The sequence below is a fragment of the Lemur catta genome, chromosome 3, assembly GCF_020740605.2.
Source record: "Lemur catta isolate mLemCat1 chromosome 3, mLemCat1.pri, whole genome shotgun sequence".
Classification (NCBI taxonomy): Eukaryota; Metazoa; Chordata; class Mammalia; order Primates; family Lemuridae; genus Lemur; species Lemur catta.
This window is the reverse complement of record NC_059130.1, coordinates 117,838,366-117,859,832: the sequence shown is the minus strand read 5'-3', so window position 1 is coordinate 117,859,832 and position 21,467 is coordinate 117,838,366. Positions and strand designations below refer to the sequence as shown.

The 21,467-nt window shown below is 43.8% G+C and overlaps 1 protein-coding gene across 1 annotated transcript; it reads left to right on the top strand.

Annotated features, from left to right (window-relative positions):
- The first annotated feature begins 4,173 nt into the window (after nucleotides 1–4,173).
- Nucleotides 4,174–18,478, top strand: LOC123634890 (PRAME family member 12-like). Its single transcript, XM_045546566.1, has 6 exons — nucleotides 4,174–4,460; nucleotides 4,866–5,444; nucleotides 6,373–6,904; nucleotides 7,216–7,268; nucleotides 7,370–7,495; nucleotides 18,199–18,478. The coding sequence occupies exons 1-6, from the start codon at nucleotides 4,174–4,176 to the stop codon at nucleotides 18,476–18,478; spliced, it is 1,857 nt and encodes a 618-aa protein (XP_045402522.1).
- Nucleotides 18,479–21,467: the final 2,989 nt, after the last annotated feature.

The window sequence follows — 21,467 nt, the reverse complement described above, 5'->3', positions numbered from 1 at the left end:
TTGGACATTACCCAGCATACCCCCCCCTGGAGGCCTTGTGGACCTTGGTGGCATGGCGGAGGTCGTGTGTTCATGGAGAGGAACAGTTCTTGAACAGTTTCCTCCAGCCTGCTTTGGGTTTTCCAGAAGGATCACCCTTTGCATTTGGCTACGGAGTGCCCTCCTTTTTGAACTCTGTTCTGATTCTATGCCATTTTCACTCATGTAGCTCACATCTCAATTCTGCCAAAGGGAAAGCCACTTATTCATTTGCTCAGTCATGAAGAAGAAATGATGATGATTAAAGAATTCAATAAACAGCCATTTGCCCGCAGATGGCAGGGCCCACTTCATTGTTTTGTGTGTGTGTGAGGACTAACTGAATCAAAGCACATAAAATTCTTCAAATGGTTTCTTGGCAGGGAGACCATGCTCTCCTGAGACTGTACTAGAGCAAACAGCGTCCCCTCAAGGTTCACGTCCACCTGGAACCTCAGAATGTTACCTATTTAGAAAGAAGGTCTGGGTTGGGTGCGGTGGGTCGTGCCTCTAATCCTAGCACTCTGGGAGGCCGAGGTGGGTGAATTGTTGGAACTCAGGAGTTCCAGACCAGCCTGAGCAAGAGAGAGATCCCGTCTCTACTAAAAATAGAAAGAAATTAGCTGCACAACTAAAATATATAGAGAAAAAAAAATTAGCCAGCCATGGTGGCGCTTGCCTATAGTCCCAGCTACTCGGGAGGCTGAGGCAGGAGGATCGCTTGAGCCCAGGAGTTTGAGGTTGCAGTGCACTAAGCTGATGCCACAGCACTCTAGCCCGGGGAATGGAGTGAAACTCTGTCTCAAAAAAAAAAAAAATAGAAAGAGGGTCTTTGCAGATGTAATTGCTGTAGCTAAGTTTAAGTGAATATCCTGAATTAGAGTGGGCCCCAAATCCAATAACGGGTGTCCTTAGAAGAAGAGGATACAATGCAGAGGGAACACGCACTCACAGCCATGTCACTACAGAGGCAGAGATTGGAGTGATGCAGCCACAAGCCAAGGAATGCCAAGGTTTGCCAGCAACTGCCAGATACTAGAAGAAAGTCATGGAGCAGGTTCTTCCTAGAGCCTTCAGAGGGAACATGGGCCTGCTCATACCTTGATGTTGGATTTCTGGCCTCCACAACAGTGAGGGAATACATTTCTGTCGTTTTAAGCCACCTACTCTGTGAGACTTTGTTACAGAAGCCTCAGAACTAGTACTGCCGGTCTCTGCAAAATGTCTCGTCTGAATCTCAGGCCTCTCTGGCATCCCTGGGAGAGATGACATTTGAAACTCTCATTATTCATTATACCTTGCTCGGAGTCATATGTAATATAGTTCTTGAAAGCATACGAGGGGGATAGAAAGGAAATGTAAAGATACTGGTGCTAAGAGCGGAAAGGAAAAGTTAGCTAAGAGGTGATACGGTAACTAAAATGGCTTCTCTTTATATCCCAAATTTGCCAGCGTTTAATGGAGAAAGTGAGTATTCTTAGCCACACAACTGCTTTGATTTTAGGACTAGGGCATACTGTTTATCTTAAGAAATCACTTATTAATATTGTTTAAAATAGAAGCATGGAGATTGTCGGAGGTTTACTAGTCAGGGCTCTGCTACTCACCTACTGTGTGATCTAGAGAAGCCACCCAGCTGAACTGGGTGACTTTCTCGATGAATAAAGCCCTCTCTGAACTTGGGCTTTATCATTGATAAAATGGGCACAATCATACCTGCGGTACATCAGTACCTGAACAGTCTGAAGAACTTAGGATAGGATTTGAGGGACTCACAACAAGGTTCTTCACTCAAGGACAGGATGTAGGCCACGAATCCTAAGACCTTCCCCAGGCAGTTAATTGGGGAGCCTGCGAGATGTGGCCTGTAGGGTATCACTGAGATCTGCAGATGCAGATGGCAGAAAGAGCCACCAGGACATTCGCATCCCACTCACCTGGGGCCATGGGGTCCTTTTGACCCTTTCTCTCAGTAAAAATGGGTTAATCATCTTGTCAAAAAAATATATCGTCTACTTACAGACAAAGAGAGTCTCTTAAAAATACTGTTTATCATGAAATGAGTAATGCAATGGGAATAGGTGTGGGCGTTTTCATGGAGGTGAAGGAAGACAATGGTTTTGAAAGGAAAAATGAGGAGGGTTACATGAGTTGTAAAGAAAAAAATCATCCTTGGCTACCAGGATCAATACCAGGGTGGCCTCAGTCTAATCTTTATTATACTCTCCCTCCACCCACCAAAAAATCCCAACATATTCACTGTGTTTTATTATTTATTTATTTATTTATTGATTTTTGAGACAGAGTCTCGCTCTGTTGCCCGAGCTACAGTGAGTGCCCTGGCATCAGCCTAGCTCACAGCAACCTCAAACTCCTGGGCTTAAGCGATCCTACTGCCTCAACCTCCCCAGTAGCTGGGACTACAGGCATGCGCCACCATGCCCGGCTAATTTTTTCTATATATATTTTAGTTGGCCAGATAATTTCTTTCTCTTTTTAGTAGAGACGGGGTCTCCTCTTCCTGAGGCTGGTCTCGAACTCCTGACCTCGAGCAATCCACCCGCCTCAGCCTCCCAGAGTGCTAGGATTACAGGCGTGAGCCACCGCGCCCGGCCTCACTGTGTTTTAGTTCTTTCCCAGAGCCCCATTGAGAACACCCAACCCCACCCTACCCGGCCCCCACCCTTACTTCTCCTTGTAGTTGTGACCTGATTTCCTCCACAGAAGCCCTGCCTGGCCTGAGTCTCACACCAATCACATCACCAGTGGTCCCAGAAGACCACCCAGTGGAAGAGAGGCTTCCACAAGAAGGGAGACACCAATGGCTATGTCAGTTATTTGAACACACCCTACAGAGATTTCTGTTCTGATTTCCTAGGGATGCCACCACTGTTTTTAGAAAGCTGTTTTAACAATGAAAAAATTTCATAATTTTGATGCGGCCAAAATCTCTCAGCAACAATACTTTCAGGTTTTGTTTTTTCTGACTCATGTGAGCGACAGGTTAAACACTCTTCTGTCTCCCAATCAGGACTATGACGGCCACATATCAGTAAAACTCCATCGATGTTGGTGGAGTGCAGGAAGGAATGAGTTCTTGACTTTCACCCTATCCCTAATTCTTTCAGTTTCATGATTGGATATCTGATTCAGTCAATCAATATGGAGGAAGCCAAAAAGTCCATGAGGATTAACTGGGTGGAGCTTCAGGAATCTCATCAAATATCACATTCTGATTGGAGGCTGGTAGTTGAAAAGGGGAGGAGTGATTGGAAAGGTCAATGTAAGCTCCCGAAGATCCACAGGAGAGTCCCAAAGCCCTGCAGACTGGAGTTGCTGCTTGCTTCTGCCTGAGGTCCCAGCGCCCTGCATACCGAGTCCAGATCTGGTAAGTCAGCGACCTCCATTAGGACAGTCCCATCTGATCTGCAGGCAGCCAGTCTCAGGGAGGGAAGCTCAAGATGACACAGAAGTATCCAGTCATTTTCCCTTTAAATGTAGTCTTGTCTTCACTGCAAAAATTCTGGGTCATGATTTGCTTTACCTCATCTCAAACTTCTTTTATGTTATTTCATTTTTATTTCAGAATGCTATAGGGTTAGAAATGGGGTAAGAAGGGTCTTTGTCTTGGCCTGGTATCAAACTCCTGGCCTCAAAGAATTGTCCTGCCTCAGCCTCCCAAAGTGTTGGGATTACAGGCGTGAGCCATGGTGCCCAGCAGGGATGTCCTTTTAATATTCCCCAGCCAGATTGTGTGAACTGAGAATGTGGGCAGTGTTGGGCCCCATGACACTGCCGTTCCCATGGTTTTGGGGATCGGAAATTTCTCCTCAAAAAGGGTGGAGGCTAACTCTCAGCCTGCGCAGTAGCACTTCCCAGTGGTATGGGGATTTAGTGGAGCACTGGGTGAAAATCAGTGGGGTAGTGGGCAACCTGTCCCCTCCTTGGCAGTTAGACAGTCCTCCTGGTGCCACAGCTATGCCTTTATGGCCACGGAGTGCAAAGTGCGACTGCGGAAACTGTGGACTGGTCCACCTCTGCCACAGCAGGGATATCGGCCCTAGGAGAGGATGGGGTGACCACGACTGGACCGCAAAAGATGCATTTTCTATGCATTTGTCCTGAGGACTTTTGTTCCTGCAGATTTTCATCAGGATGAGCCTCCAGGCCCCACCCAGACTCCTGGAACTGGCGGAGCAGAGCCTGCTCAGGGACGAGGCCGTGGCCATCCCTGCTGTGGAGGAGCTGCCAGCGGAGCTCTTCCCACCACTATTCAAGACAGCCTTCACCAAGAGACGCAGCAAAACTCTGACGGCCCTGGTACAGGCCTGGCCCTTCCCCCACCTGCCTCTGGGGTCCCTGATGCTGGCCCCTGACCTGGAGATCTTAAGAGCTGTGCTGGAGGGGCTCGATGTGCTGCTTGCCCAGAAGGTTCGCCCCAGGTGAGGCTGCCCCAGGGAGCCTGGTAGGGAGGTCCCAGGGGTCTGGGGACACAGACAGCTGGGTCAGGGAGAGTGGGGGGCCCAGGGTGAACCTCAGGCATCTGATGGTGACAGTGAGGACGCTCTGGGACCTGACCATTACTGAGCCCACTCTGGGAAAGAGCCCCTGGAAGGCTCAGACTGCTCACCGTGCAGGGATCACAAGGGGAAATGAACCTGCTTCCTCCTGGTGCCACAAAGGCAAGAGAAGCGGACACTGGAAAAGATCCAGTTGGGGGAAGGGCATGGAACAATCGAGAGGGAAAGAAGCAGGGACGGGAGAAAGCCGATGTCTGGTGTTGAAGAAAAGCTCAGGTCGCAGGGGTCTTTGCCTAAATCTGAGACTCTCCTGTGTTTTACCCACAGTGGGTGGAAGCTGCAAGTGCTAGATTTACGGCAAGTTGATGAGAACTTCTGGAGCGTGTGGTCTGGAGCCCCTGTGAGGTCCCCACAGGCCATGAGTCGGAGGCAAACAGGGGAGGACTGTCCAGGGATGAGAAGGCAGCAGCCACTGAAGGTGGTCCTAGACTTCATTTGCATCCATGATAGTAACCAACATGAGTTTCTCACGTATGTCTTTGAATGGGCCCAGCAGAGGGAGGATTTGGTACACCTGTGCTGTAAGCAGGTGGTGATCTGTGGAATGCAAACCCACAGTGTCAAAAAGTTTTTAGATATGGTGGAGCTGGAATGTGTCCAGGACGTGAAAATGCGTAACTTCTCGGAACTGTACCAACTAGGACGGTTTGTCCCTTACCTGGCCCTGATGAAGAGTCTTTGTAAACTCCACGTCACCTACATTTTCGAGGGTAACTACACTTGGACAGAGAAGGTGGGACAGGTGGTCGCCAGATTTGCCTCTACGTTCCTCAAGCTGGACAAGCTCCAGAAGCTTTCTCTGCACGGGGTCTGCTTCCTCCAGGACCATCTGGACCAGTTAGTCAGGTGAGCAAGGATGGTGAGCTTGCTCTGCAGAGCAGACCAAAGCTTTCCTTTGTGACAGTAAGCACCACAGGACATTTTCTCTGTGCCAGCAGCTGGGCATGTAACAGCGAAGGAGACACAGAGATGTCAAAGCCTTGGTGTGTTCACTGCTCTGTCCTGAAGTAGATGTCACATAACTTCCCCAGTGAAGGCAAAGGGATCAACTGGGGTAGAGGCTGTTGGAGGGACACTGCTAGACAGCTAGCTACAGGGAGGCTCAGAGACAGTGAGGGCGAGTTTGAGAATTACTTTTTATGAACTGTGACTAAATTGATATGATGAAAAATAAGTTAGAGGGGAGGTTATTGAAGAAGGGAAAGCACACCACACCTGCACAGTGCACACACCAGCTACATTCCCACCGGCTTAGTGAACATGATCCTGTCTCTAACTCCCCGTCTGTCACAGGGTGTTCTGAGCACAGGGAAGGTAATCAACATGGGAAACACATGCTTCTGGAATAGAGTGTGAGGGAGCAGGACTGAAGAACTGTGAAAGGGGTCTGCTGATGATACAGGCGTGTCAGTGAGGCCCGCAGGCCGGGAACCCCAGCTGATGTTGCTGGATCTTGGCCTGGCATGTCCTTCATGCCTGTCTCCCAGTGGGCTCATGCAGCCCAGAGATGTGGTTAGCTCTCAACGTAAGGGTACAGCTTTAGAGATTCTGTGGGCTTGACCCAGGGGCGCAAGCGATGGTGGGAGGACTCCTCCTGCAATGGGACAGACCAGAATGAGCAGAGTCTGCCACACACAGCACCTTGGGTGTTGGCCATCATGAGGTGACGAGGACCAGCTTGTGTTTAAGACACTCTCCCGCCCTGAGCTGCTTCCCCACCACCCTCCACTCACCACTGCCATTCCCCAGGACTAAGTGTTCGCTCTCTCCCCAGGTGCCTCAAGACCCCCTTGGAGTCCTTTGCAATGACTGAGTGCTGGTTTTCAGAATCAGAAATGAAGCATCTGTTCCTGTGCCCAAGCATGCATCAGCTAAAGGAGCTGGACCTAAGTGGCATCATACTGAGTGATGTCAATATTGAGCCCTTCCATACTCTACTAGAGAACGCTGCAGCCACCCTGCAGGTCCTGATCTTAGAGGACTGTCGCATCACTGACTCCCAGCTCAGCGTCATCCTCCCTGCCTTGAGGTGCTGCCAGCAGCTCACAGCCTTAAACTTAAGTGGGAACCAAATCTCCAAGGCCATCCTAGAGAACCTGTTGCACCACACCATCGAGCTGAGCAGTTTAAGCCTAGTGATATATCCTGTCCCTCAGGAGTATTATGATGATTTTAGACGTAACAACCAGGAGATATTTCTCCAGCTTCAGGCCAGGGTGATGGAGATACTGAGAGACTTCAGGCAGCCCAAGAGGATCGAGTTCCGTACCCTGCCCTGCCCTCGTTGTTCTAATAGGTCATCCCATGTAATTGTAGGGAGCTTAGAATGAATATGTGGACATGGTTATAAAGGAAGAGTCTTTTGGAAATAAAAGGAACATGAGCGTTAAAGGTCTTGTTTCTTCCGTGATCAATTAACCTGCTTTTCAGTTTGAATCTCAGGGATCTGCAGTTACTGGTGTAGGGAACAGATGCGTTCCGGAGTCTGGTCAATGAGGTTCCGCTCCAGGAACGGAAGCTATCAAAATGAAACCGTTATCATTTTGATGGATTCCCTCCTTTAACCTCTTCCTGGATATCTGCTATGTATGCCCTTGCCTATTTCTGTGCTGTTCAGTGGGTGAGTACCCACAAGATGCATGTCCAGGTTCTGCAACAGTCTCTCTGGGAGTGAGCGTGAGCCACTAAAGCCCTTTCATCCCAGGGGCCCTCACTGCTAACCAGAGACTGGGACCCAGTTCACTCCTGATCAATGGATCCAATTTCCGCAGCTGCTGGCTATTGGCTGTGCCAGGAAAGGGCTTCGCTAAAGAAGGCGCGGCCCCTGCCCTGGAAGGGGACATCCACGCCCTGTATTGCCAGGAGCCTCAGGGCCCCGCCAGCCCATGCCTGCCTGCGTGAGGGGCAACGGCGCTTTCTGAACTAAAGTCAGGGCCAGTAAAGACATCCATGTTCTCTTTTAGAAAAAAGCTAAAATCATTTAGGCCTATAGTATATTTTAAATATGTATATCCCATATTAAAAAAAAACTTACTTTTGCAAAGCTAAGTCATAAGAAAAGTAAAAAGATCAGAGTAGAAATAAATTAAATTGAAAGAAGAAAATACAAAAGATCGATAAAATGAAAAGTTTCTCTTTTCAGAAGATGAACAAAATTGAGAAACTTTTAGCCAAACTAAGAAAACAGGATGGAAGACCCAAATAAAATCTGAGATGAAAAAGGAGACATTACAATTGAAATTACAGAAATTCGAAGGATCATTAGAGACTCCTATGAGCAACAATATGCCAATAAATTGGAAAACCTGGAAGAAATGGAGAAATTCCTATACATATGTAACCTGCCAAGATTAAACTAGTTAGAAATAATCCAAAACCCGAATAAACCAATAGTAAGTAATAAGAGAGAAACAGTAATAGTCTCCCATCAAACAAAAGCCCAGGATCTGATTTCTTCACTGGGGAATTCTACCACACACATATTCCAAGACTAATACGAGTCCTACTTAAACTATTCCAAAAAATAAAGGAAAAGGGAATATTCTCAAACTTATTCTGGAAGACCTATATCACCCTGATACCAAAACCAAACAAAGGCATGATGAAAAGAGAAAACTATAGGCCAACATCTCTGATGAACATAGATGCAAAAATCCTCAACAAAATACTAGCAAACTGAATTCAATAACACATTAAAAAGATTTCATCGTGATCCAAGTGGGATGCATCCCGGGGATGCAAGGATGTTTCAACATATGGAAATCAACGTAATGCATCATATTGACAGAACGAAGAACAAAACCCATATGATCTTTTCAATTGATGCTGAAAAAGCGCTTGATGAAATTCAATATCCCTTCATGATACAAACTCTAAAAAAACTGGGTATAGAAGGAACTTAACACAATAAAAGCTGTATTTGACAGACCCACAGCTAGGACCACACTCAAGGGCGAAAAACTGAAAGCTTTTCCTCCAAGATCTGGACCAAGGCAAGGATGCTCACTTTCAACACTGCTGTTCAACATGGTACTGAAATTGCTAGCTAGAGCAATCAGACAATAGAAATAAATAAAGGGCATCTAAATTAAAAAGGAAGGAGTCAGGTTATCCTTGTTTGCAGATAATATGATCTTATATTAGAGAAGCAGAAAAAGTCCACAAAAATACCTGTTTATAACTCATAAACAAGTTGAGTGAAGGTGCCAGATATAAAATCACATACAAAAATAAGTAGCAATTTTATATTCTAATAGCAAACAATCTGAAAAAGAAATCAAGAAAGTAACCCCATTTACAATACCTTCAAATAAAATAAAATACCTGGAAATAAAGTAATGAAAGCTCTCTATTAATACAATGGAAACTATAAATCATTCATAAAAGAAATTGAAGAGGACCAAAAAATGGAAAGATATTCCATGCTCATGGATTGGAAAAATCAATTTTGTTTAAATGTCTACACTACTCAAAGTAATTTACAAATTCAATGCAATCTGCATCAAAATACCAATCACATTCTTCACAGAAACAGAAAAAATAATCTTAAAATTTATATGGAACCACAAACGATCCAGAATACCAAAAGCCATCCTGAACAAAAAGAGCAAAACTGGAGGAATCACATTACCTGGCTTCAAATTATACTATAGACTTGTGGTCCTCAAAAGAGCACGGAACTGGCCTAAAAACAGACACATATATCTATGGAACAGAATAGAGAACCCAGAAATAAAGTCACTTGTCTATAGCGAACGTACCTTCCACAAAGACGCCAACAACACACATTGGGGAAAGGATAGTCTCTTCAATAAGCAGTACTGGGAAAACTGGATATACAGATATACATACACATAAGAATGAAACTAGACACTCATCTCTCACATATACAAAAATCACATCAAAATGGATTAAAGACTTAAATCTAACACTTTAAACTATGAAACTATTTTAATAAATTGGGGAAATCCTTCAGTACATTGGTCAGGGCAATGATTTCTTGAGTAATAGCCCAAAATATGGGCAACCAAACCAAAATTAGACAAATGGGGTCACATCAAGCTAAAGAGCTTCTGTGCCAGAAAGGAAACAACCTACGGAGTGAAGAGACAATCCATAGAATGGGAGAAAATATTTACCAACTACCCATCTGACAAGGGGTTAGTAACTATTATAGAATAGATAAGGAGCTTTAACAACTCAATAGGGAAAAAATGAAATAATCTCATTTAAAAATGGGCAGAAGATTTGAACAGACATGTCTCTAAAGAAGTCATACACCTGGCCAACTGTAATATGAAAACATGCTCAATATCATTAGTCATCAGAAAAATGCAAAGCAAAACTTCAATGCGATATCATCTCGCTCCAGTTAAAATGGCTTTTATCAAAATGACTAGCAATGACAAATGCTGGCAAGGATATGGAGAGAGGGGAGCCCTTGTAAACTGTTGGTGGGAATATAAATTAGTACAACCACTATGGAGAATAGTAGGGAGGTTCCTCAAAAAACTAAAAATAGAACTACCATGTGACCCAGCAATCCCACTGCTGGGTATATATCCAAAAGGAAGGAAATAAATATATCAAAAAGGCATCTGCACTCTCATGTTTATTGCAGAACTATTCACAATAGCCAAGATTTAGAATTAACTTACGTGTCCATCAATGGATGAATGGATAAAGAAATTGTGGTACATATACACAAAGGAATATTATATAGCCATGAGAAAGAATGAAATTCTGTTATCTGCAACAACATGAGTGGATTTAGAGAACATTATGTTCCGTGAAATAAGCCAAGCACAGAAAGGCAAATCTCTGTTTTGTTCTTACTCGTATGCGGGAGCTAAATATTAAAACGATTGATCTCATGGAGACAGAGAGTAGAATGATGGTTACCAGAGAGGCTGGGAAGGGTAGCAGGGAAGTGGTGATAAAGTGGGGATGGTTAATGAGTACAAAAATATAGTTAGATAGTTAGATAGAATGAAGAATATTTGATAGCACAATGAAGTGACTACTGCATAGTCAACAGTAAGATATGGTACACTTTAAAATAACTAAAAGAGTGGAATTGGAACGTTCCTAACATAAAAAATGACAAATGCTTGAGGTGATGGATACACCAATTACCCTGATTTGATTAATACACATTGTATGTCTATATCAAAATATCACATAAATCCTATAAATATATATACAACTATTATGCAGCCCTAATAATTAAAAATAAAAAAATTAAAAGATAAAATGAATTATATTGCTCTATCATTTAGTGATAGGAAACCATACACATATGAAGTTTGCAGTTTGATGAGTTTTACACATGTATACACCCATGAGACCATCACCACCCTCAAGACACAGCATATTTCCCTCAACCTCAAAAAATCCCTGTATCCTTTGTGGTCTATCATCTAACCCCACTCCCAGTAACAACTGATCTTTTTAGACTATTTTCTAGAATGTCATGTTAATGGACATACATAATAAGTCTATACAGAAGCATGTCGTAAATTGTCTCTTGTGTCCGGTTTCTTTGACTTAGCACAATACCTTTAAAAATCATCTATATTGTTTTATGCATAAAAAGTTTCTTCTCTTTTATTGCTGTATAGTTTTCTGTCATATGAGCAGACCACACTTTGATTAGGTATTCATCTCTCATTGGAAATTTGTATTGTTTCTATTTTGTGGCTGTTTTGAAAAAAGCTGCTGTAACTATTATGTACAAATCTTTCTGTGGACATATCCATTCATTTCTCTTGGCTAAGTCCCTAGGAGTAAGATTACTGGGTCAAACAATAAGCTTATGTTTATGGTTATAAGAAACTGTATGTTTCTGAAAATTAATGATGAACCTCTTTCATATACTTTTTTGAGATTTATATATCTCCCTTTCTAAAGTGTCTGAGTCTTATGCTCAATTTCTTTGGTCTTATTGAGTTGTAAAAACTTTAAAAATATATATTCTAGACTGGGTATGGTGGCTCATTCCTATAATCCTAGCACTTTGGGAAGACAAGGCAGGAGGACTTCTTGAGGCCAGGAGTTCTACACTAGCCTGGGCAACAAAGCAAGAACCTGTCTCTAAAAAAAATTTTTTTTTAATTAGTTCAGTATGGTGGTGTGCACCTGTAGCTGCAGCTACTTGGGAGGCTAAGGCAGGAGGATTGCTTGAGCCCAAGAGTTTGAGGGTGCAGTGAGCTAAGATGATGCCACTGTACTCTAGCCCAGGTGACAGAGTGAGATCCTGTCTCAAAAAAAAAATTATATAGTCTAGATAGAAGTACTTATTAAACATATGTATTGTGAATATTTTCTCCCAGTCTATCTTTGTGTTTTTATATTCTTAATAGTACCTTCACAAAATCATACAGTTTAAATTTTAGTGATGTTTAATTCAATTTTCTTATGTTATTTTGCTTTTGTGTTCTAGTTGAAAATTTTGTCCACTCCAAGGTTACAAGGATTTTTACCTTAATTTTTTAGAAGTTTTATAGTTTTAGGCTGTATATGTAGATCTGTGATCCATGCAAGTTTATTTTCTCATCTGGCACAAGGTAAGTTTTGTATTTATATTGTTCCCATATTGATTGATATCTACTTGTTCCAACTGTATTTATTGGAAAAATTTTTCTTTCTTTTTTGGATCCCCTTGGCACCTGAAAAGGACCCATCAAAGGAAATGGAAGAACACACAGGTGAGGTGACAGCACCAGCTAGTCACTCTAGGAGGAGCTCTTGTGGGGAGTAGGTACACCAGTCCTCCTATACTGATCTTCTCTCACAGTGTGACATCTGCAATGATTCCCTGGAGTTTGGAATTCAGGTGTCCAGTAGAGAGCGAAAAGATTTTTGCATCTTAAGCCACAAGAACTAGTCCTTAAGGATATTATAAAAACACTTCAAAACTTCTTATATTTTCATTCATTTCAAGCAGTGGCTCAACATCTTTCATTGCTGGAATATTCTTTGATATTCTTTCATGTATGATGTTTAATGTTGTCTGCTCTGGCATGCCTCAGTCTCTTCCAAATAGAATATGAGGCATGAAGTCCGGTATGGGTGCTGATCAGTGTCACGGACTAGCGTTCCTTATAGATAGTGGTGACCACCCTAGTGGCTCTTAGCTTTCTGTCTTCTGCCATAGTTTAGAATGCTCATTTGTGCTCTGGAAACATGTTCAGAAACAAGCCGGGGAATAAAAATAAAGGAGCACATATCATTTACAGATATGTGCTGCAAAACCAAATGAAACTTTTTTTTTTTTTGAGGCAGAGTCCCACTCTGTCACCCTGGCTAGAGTGCTGTGGCATCAGCCTAGTTCAACCTCAAACTCCTGGGCTCAAGCAATCCTTCTGCCTCAGCCTCCCAAGTAGCTGGGACTACAGGCATACGCCACCATGCCCGGCTAATTTTTTCTATATATTTTTAGTTATCCAGCTAATTTCTTTTTATTTTTTAGTAGAGACGGGGTCTCACACTTGCTCAGGCTGATCTTGAACTTCTGAGCTCAAATGATCCACCCGCCTCGGCCTCCTAGAGACCTAGGACTACAGGCGTGACCACCACGCCCGGGCCAAATGAAACTATTTAAAGTAAGAGTTCTCATGAAAATGTTCAACCAGGCATGCAGACCAAACAAACGATTAAACTAGATATGCACAAAAAAACCAGAGTGAATTTATCAGTAAAGACATGCCTCACAGACAGAACATAAGTTCTGCAGAAACCAAAATATCCACCAGAAGAATGCTGTTCTCATAGCAATATGGGTTTGCAGAAAAGACAAGAGGCTTTCATAGTCCCAAGAGGCATGCAAGGTCCTTTAACTATGGCAGCCTTATAAGCACACCAGATACAAACTAAGCCAAAGGAAGTCATCAAAAGAAGGAGTGTCTGAGAATCCAAGAGGAGATTCATCGAAAGAGAAAAGGTGACTCGTGGAATCAGAAAATGCAGCGGGCTCCTTGGAAACCGCATTCCATACCAGGGGCCTCGATCCATCCGAGGGGAGTTCCTTTCCTTCTCACTGTTTGACACCAGATAATGTTAACCTAAATAACAGAGGGACACAGAGACACTCTGAAGGAAAACGATATTCATTTAGGAATGAGCATTGCAGCAGGAAATAGCATGGGCATATTCAGGAAGGTAAAGGAAGACAAGGGTTTTTAGAGAAAAAATGAGGTGGATGACATAAGTCCTTTTGAAACCATTATCTTTTGCTACAAGGATCAAAAACAAGTGTGGCATCAGTCCAAGTACGAACAGGCAGTTGCTGGGTAGATGTCCTCAAAGAAGTATTTTTTGTAAGAATCTGGTGGCCTTTGGGTAAGGTTGTGGTTTTTGCAGAGTTTTATGTGATAATTCTTGTTATCAGACATATGTGCCTGAGATCTCTCCCTTCATGGACTTCCCTGGCTCTATTTTGTCAGGGTCTGACACAGTGACTCCACCTTGCTACTGACAACATTCGCAAGAGAAACATTTTCCAGTTAAATGATCTTGATGTTGTGGTTTGGCTGACCCTCTACCTAAAATAACCAGACGTGACTGTTTAAATGCTAGTAAAAATTTTAATTTAAGGTCACTTGGAGATAAAGAACTCCTCTGGTGAGCTCCCAAATTCAATCACACTAATTCTGGATTTCATTTTTTTTTTTTTTTTGGCAACAGTTTATATCCTTAGATGGGAGTCTCTGAATCAGTAAAATCACTTATTAGTATTTCAGCAACTCTTGGAAAAAATTGTAATAAAACTTTGAATTGTCTTCAGACCAGTGTAATCTAAGATGATTAGCCTCAGTAGTATTCCACCATAGCAGAATTCTTGATGCTTTCGCTGCTGAACAGGAAGTAGCTTGTGCCCTAATTGGTGCAAAGAGTCGTTTTTATATTACTTATCAGGCACTGTTGTCCAAAATTTAAAAGACCTTAGAGAACAAATAGGAGACTTTAATCAGACAAGCACTGGATCTACCACTGATTTATTCTGTTGGTCATATCCTCCCTCCTGGGGATCTTTGGTCAGAGGAATTTTTCAATCCTTGGATATGATTCTCCTTATAGAAATTATGTTTGCGCCCCAGCTGCCATTTATTCTCTCAGGATTTTAAGTGCTTTCCAGAAGCCACCTCCATGCTAAATGATGGTCATCAGAGACAGACAACTCAAGGAAACCAGCACAGACTGTGTAATTGCTGATGACAGCTTCGTGGATTTGAGTGTCAGTGTGCCCACTGATGACAACAACATCTACCTGTCTGTCCTTCCTAATGACTAGATCAATAGTGGTAACTGAGAGTAATGCTATGCCCTTTGGTCACACTCTCAGCTTTCAGAGAGGATGACCAAAATGGCAAAGCAGTTAAAGCAAAATGAAAATGGAGATCACCTTGAAAAGTTCCTGAGCAAACAAAACCAATTAGAACATAAAAATAGCCGGAATCCTGCTTCAACTGCAAGCATAAGACAAACTTAACTTCAGTTATTTCTCGTAAAAGTTTGTTAGGCACAAACAAAACTTAACCTCAGCCAATCATAAGCAGCCAGCTAACATACAATGATGTGACCAGGGACTTTCCTGCAAGGTAAACTAAACAAAAAAAGAGTAATTTTGTAACTGTAACCTATGAAATAATGTCTCTATCTTGCTTCTGCATTTTCTTCGTAAATACTTGCCTCTGATGGTCTGTCATCCAAACACTAAACTTCTTTTGTTTTGGTGTTCTCCAATTCATGACTTGCTTTTTACCGAAACTCTTTAAAATTTTATTGTGCCTAAGATTTTTCTCTTACAGGCAGAGGACCTTGGAAAATAACTGGGCCAGATTGTTGCCTGGAAAATGTCCCAATGTGTGAAGAACACTTAGTCTAAAAGAAAAGGTCTCCAGGTGGTCTTCACCACAAGGACAGGAATACATTTGGCATTTGAGCCATGTTCATTTCTCTCCAACATCCCGAGGAGCCCACAGCCTCCACCCTCAGTGGCTTTCATTCTTGCAAAAGTCTCAATTTCCAGGTCTGGCCACAGTGCTGCCCCCTGGACTGTTCCACAGCTCATACTCTTGGATTTAATCTTTTCAAGCTGGATTGCTGAGCTGATCCCATCTCCCTGGGATGAAACATCCTTTATCTTCTGAGGAAGACCAAGAAGAATCTCCCTCCCTCCCTTCACTCAAGGATAATGTTGGGTTTTAAGAGTCTACATTTTCTCCTTTGTAGCTACTCCCCTTTAAAATTTCTTCTCTTCTTCTTTTTTTTTTTTTTTTTGAATTTTAAAAATCTCTTTTCTTTTTCAAAAATAAGAATTTAGCATTCAGAGCACTGGGCAGAAATCACATCACATCAACACCTGCCCTGGGCCTTCACGATGCTTTGTTTTAATTAAACAGTCAGAATCCCCTGGTCCGCACCATCCCCTTTTAAAATTCCTGAACTCCATCCAGACAAGTCTTTCAATTCTTCCCCCTTTACGCACCCCCACATTAAAAAAAAAAAAAATTCCACATGCCATCTGTGAGACAAGAAAAGAGAATAAAAAGAAAAATAAGAATAAACAAAAAAAAAGAAAGAATAAAAAAAAAGAAATAAAAAAAATCCCACATATTTTATTTTGTTTTGGGTCACTCCCAGTGTCCCATTAACAACGTCCAGCCCCACTGTTCCCAGCCTCCACACTGGTTTCTCACTTTAATTTTGGCCTGATTTCCTTTGAAGAAGCCTTAATCTTAGTCTCGAAGACAAATTACACCCTCATGGTACCTCTCTGCCTCCCTGAATGGGCACATGATCTTCCATGCCAGCTAACATAAAACCTAAGTGATCACTAGATAAAGTAAGATTTCTATTCTGTTTTTGTAGGGAATGACATCACTGTCTTCATAAAGTTGTTTTTGTTACCAAAAGCTCAGCACTTGAACTTTGAAAACGTTTAATAATTTTCATGTGGCCAAAGAGCTCCCAAAAATGAAACTTTCGGGCTTTGTTTTTTCTAATATCAGGAAAAGATTAAACCCTTCCCTGTCTCACACTCAGGACTATGGAGGTCACATATTAGGAAAATTCCATCAATGTTTGTGGAGTGCATCAATAAATGGATTCTTGACTTTTAGCCTATTCCTAATTCTTTCCTTTTTATGATTACATATCTGATTTAATCAATTAATCTACAGAGAGCTAAAACCCCATCAGGATTGACGGGGTGGAGCTTTAGGAAACTAATCATATATCTCATTGTGATTGGTAGTTAGTGGTTTAAAAGAGTTGGTATGATGGGAAGGTCAAAAAAAGTACCTGAGGAGCCACTGGAAGGACCCAGAAATCTGGATCCGGGAGTTACTGTCTGGTTCTCTGTGAGGCCTGAGTACTCTACCAACCGAATCCTGACCTGGTAAGTCCTTGACCTCCATAAGGACATGCCCATCTGAGCTAGCATCAGCCAGTCTTGAGTTGTGACATGCAGCCCAAGGTGGCATGGAGAATTTTACTTTTTTGGTCTTTTAATATGAATAGACTTACAGCTTTGATTTTTTTTTTTTTTTTTTTGAGACAGAGTCTCACTCTTGTTGCCCAGGGCTAGAGTGCCGTGATGTCAGCCTAGCTCACAGCAACCTCAAACTCCTGGGCTCAAGCGATCCTCCTGCCTCAGCCTCCCGAGTAGCTGGGACTACAGGCATGCGCCACCATGCCTGGCTAATTTTTTCTATATATTTTTAGCTGTCCATATAATTTCTTTCTATTTTTAGTAGAGACGGGGTCTCGCTCTGGTTGTGAGCTGGTCGTGAACTCCTGAGCTCAAACAATCCACCCGCCTCGGCCTCCCAGAGTGCTAGGATTACAGGCGTGAGCCACCACGTCCAGCCAGAATTACATGTATTAATTAGACTTTTAACTCTAACTTAAATGACAAGAGAAAAACTAGGAAGTAAGCTATTTGGAACTGTTTGCCATATTGATATATATAACAGCCATAAATATATACCTATGTTTCTAGAAACATAGATTTGCTTATACAACGATCTTTCAATGTGGAACAGGACATATTTATAGTCTATTGTTAAAATATTTTTGTCTTTCTATAATATTTAAGTCAAGTAATAAATGTTTCCGTATATTATCATATTTGGAAGTGACCCAGAAACTTTAGTATCTATTACTTAATTAAACATTATAGCTTTAAGATCTCAAATTCCATTTATTAATGTTCATCCTGTTTTTTTCCCAAAGGAAGTGCTTTATTTATGCAAAAATTTTAATAGCACACTAATCTACAGTACACACAAAGTCTCCAAAGATGTACATTACAGTAAATTTTCTGATTGCACGCGAATTATACTCACCCTTTCCTGCAAGCTCTGTCCCTAGTCTCCCACCCCCAAAAGGTGTAACTGGAATAGCACCTGCGGCCTGAAAAGGCTTTGACCAATTCTCAAAGCTTTCTTGGCTGCAGTCTACAAGCAGATTCGGCCACTCTATTTTGGGTCAAGGAGACTGATTCTCTGTCGCACGCAGCCCCACCCCCGCGCCCCAAGTGACCGCAAGCGGACAGGATCAGCTTGGGAGAACGCACTGTGGGAGTTTTTCCACCAAGCCCGCAGCCCCCACTGTGGGATTCCGAAAAGGATGCGGATTTGGTCACGACCCAGGCGGCGGAAGAACACGGCCGGACCCTCTGGGGCTCACCACAGGGACTGCTGGGGGTCCGGCAGCCCGTGGCCGGCGGCGGCGGCGGCCGGAGCACGCGGAGCAGCAGGGATGCCCCGGGCACGCGGAGCGAAGGGGGCGGGAGCCAGAGCCAGGCTGGGAACCTGCGGGTGTCACCGAGGGAGTCCCCGGGGAGGCCGCCCGGGCCGGCGCTGCCAAGTGACTAACGTGGCTCTGGATGCCGTCAGGCTGGTCACATTCTCAGACTGACCTTGAGCACGTGGCTAGGCCGCTCCGCGCCTCAGTTTCCTCATCTCTAAAATGGGGGTTGTTCCAGCGGAAAACGCGCCTCAGAGCGCTTGGCGCGGCGCCTGGCGCACAGTAAGCGCCCGCCGCCTGGGCGCGCTCGGGCTCCGCTCGCCGCGCGGGGGAAGCGAGGAAGCCGGCGCCGGGGAGCGCCCGGGAGGCGGGGCCGGCGCTGGGGCGGGGGTACCGGGCCGCGGACCTACCGGGCGTAGCGCAGAGCGGCGCCGGGCCGCGAGGCACGCGTCGTCCCCGTAGCTCGCGCCCTTTCGGAGGTCCTTGCCGAGGCCGCAGCGGCCGCCGGCTCTGGGGTTGGTCTGCGCGAGGCCGCCGAGCACGGCGCGGGCCACCAGCCGCGCGCACGAGGGGACCGAGAACATCCCGCCGCCGCCCCCAGAGGAGGCGGGGGTCGGGGGGCAGCGGGAGGGAGGCGGAGCGGGCTCTCGCCTCGGCCGCAGCCGCGCTGCCCCCGGCGCCGAGCTCGGAGCCCGCGGCCCCTCCGCCTCAGCCCGCGGGGGTCCCGGCCGGGCCGCCGCCGCCGCCGCTCCGCTAGCCCGTCCCACTTACGTTTACCTCATTTATTTATTTTTAATACTTATACCTATGTTATTTATGAAAACTGATATGAGAGTCTGACATTATTTTATAACGTGAATATCAGGTGTTTACCTAAGTAAGATCATTAAGTTAAATATACGGGTATTTTGAATACAGCTTTTCTTAATTAAATCAACAATATTAAACATCTTATTCATCAAAGAGTTACACAAAGATCATTTTGCTTTTTTTTTTTTTTTTTGAGGTGGGGTCTCACGCCGTCACTCGGGCTGGAGAGCAGGAGCGCAATCATGGGTCACTGCAGCCTCGAACCCCTGGGCTCAAGCAATGTCCCACCTCAGCCTGCGAAAGTGCTGGAATGGCAGGCGTGAGCCACTGCGCCTGGCCCTCATTTCGCTTTTAAGGCTGGATTTATAGTATTATGGCCCTAAAACATCTGCCAGAGACAAAGCTGTCTGAGCAGTAATCCATGGGAAAACGTGAATGCTGGTGATTATGCAAATATTTCTATATTTATTTTACCAAAATTTTTAGTTAGTTTATATCAAAGATTTACCCAAGTCACATGACCCTAAATAGGATTTGAGTAAATTACTGTATTTCTGATAAATTACTTGATGTAAGTGCAAATTTTTTTCCTTGAAGCCAATTAAATGGAACTTGGTCAATTAAATACCAGGTATATATACTGACACAAACGCATAAAAACATAAAGATGAACAAAAACAAAGATCTTGCAGTTTTCATTTTTGGGGGGGGGGGAGGGAATAAGCAATGAGGCTTTATTTGAGCGCTCCCGGGCAAGGTTCACGGGTCCCGGGAAAGAGGGGCCCAAGAAGTCGTGTCTGCAGTTTTCATTTTAAAATTTCATTTATGATACATAAAAACAGAGTAATATAAACTCACCAGTTTGTAAAAAGACAGTTGGATATAAATTACTTCTCCAATAAAATGGGAGAAGTTAAGGTCATCTGTTTATATGTATAAACATTAAGATTTTCATTGTCCTTTTTTTTTTTTTTTTTTTTTGAGACAGAGTCTCACTCTGTTGCCTGGGCTAGAGTGCCATGGCGTCAGCTCACAGCAACCTCAAACTCCTGGGCTCAAGTGATCCTCCTGCCTCAGCTTCCTGAATAGCTGGGACTACAGGCATGCACCACCATGCCCGGCTAATTTTTTTTCTATTTTTAGTTGTTTTGGCTAATTTCCTTCTATTTTTAGTAGAGACGGGATCTTGCTCTTGTTCAGGCCGGTCTCGAACTTCTGAGCTCAAGCAATCCTCCCACCTTGGCCTCCCAGAGTGCTAGGATTACAGGCATGAGCCACCGCGCCTGGCCTTATTTATTGTTTATGATACTATGGACCTGTCTCCTGACAACATTGACCTGCCTCCTCATCACCGTGACTAGGTCAATGGTGGTAGCTGAGAGTAATGCTATCCCGTTTAGTCACACACTCAGCTTGCTGAGAGGATGACCAAAAGGGCAGAATAGCTGAAGCAAAATTAAAATGGAGACCGGCCTGAAAACTTCCTGGGCAAACAAAACCAACTAAGGCTACAAAAATAGCCTTAACCCCCCCTCCCCCCCGCCCCAATGATATGGCAAATATAAGCAAAACTTAATTGAGTCATTTCTGGTAAATCCTCAAGTTAGACAAAAACAAAACTTAACCTCAGCCAGTCATGAGCAGCCAACTGGCAGGGTGGGTGGCTCACGCCTGTAATCCTAGCACTGTGGGAGGCTGAGGCAGGAGGATCACTTGAGGTCAGGAGTTCGAGACTAGCCTGAGCAAGAGTGAGACCCGGACTCTACTAAAAATAGAAAAATTAGCCAGGCATGGTGGTGCATGCCTGTAGTCCCAACTACCCCAGAGGCTGAGGCAGGAGGATCGCTTGAGCCCAGGAGTTGGAGGTTGCTGTGAGTTAGGCTGATGCCACTGTACTCTAGCCTGGGTGACAGAGTAAGACTCTGTCTCAAAAAAATAAAGTAAAAATAAAAAATATGCACCCAACTAACATTTGATTCTGTGACTAGGGACCTTCCAACAAGATAACCAAAAAAAGCAATCTTGAAACTGTAATCAATGAAATAGTTTCTTTATTTTGCTTCCCCATTTTCCACATAAATCCTTGCCTCGGACAATTTTTCATTGTAACACTAAGCCCTTTTTAATCTTGTGTTCCTGAATTCCTGATTTGGTTTTTACTCAAATGAAGTCTTTAAACTTTTATTGTGCCTCAGATTTTTCTCTTATAATGGCAAAGCGCCCTGGAAAATGATAGGCTAATTGTTGCTTAGAAAATGTCCCACCGTGTGAAGAACCCTGAGTCTAAAAGAAAAGGTCTCCAGCGGC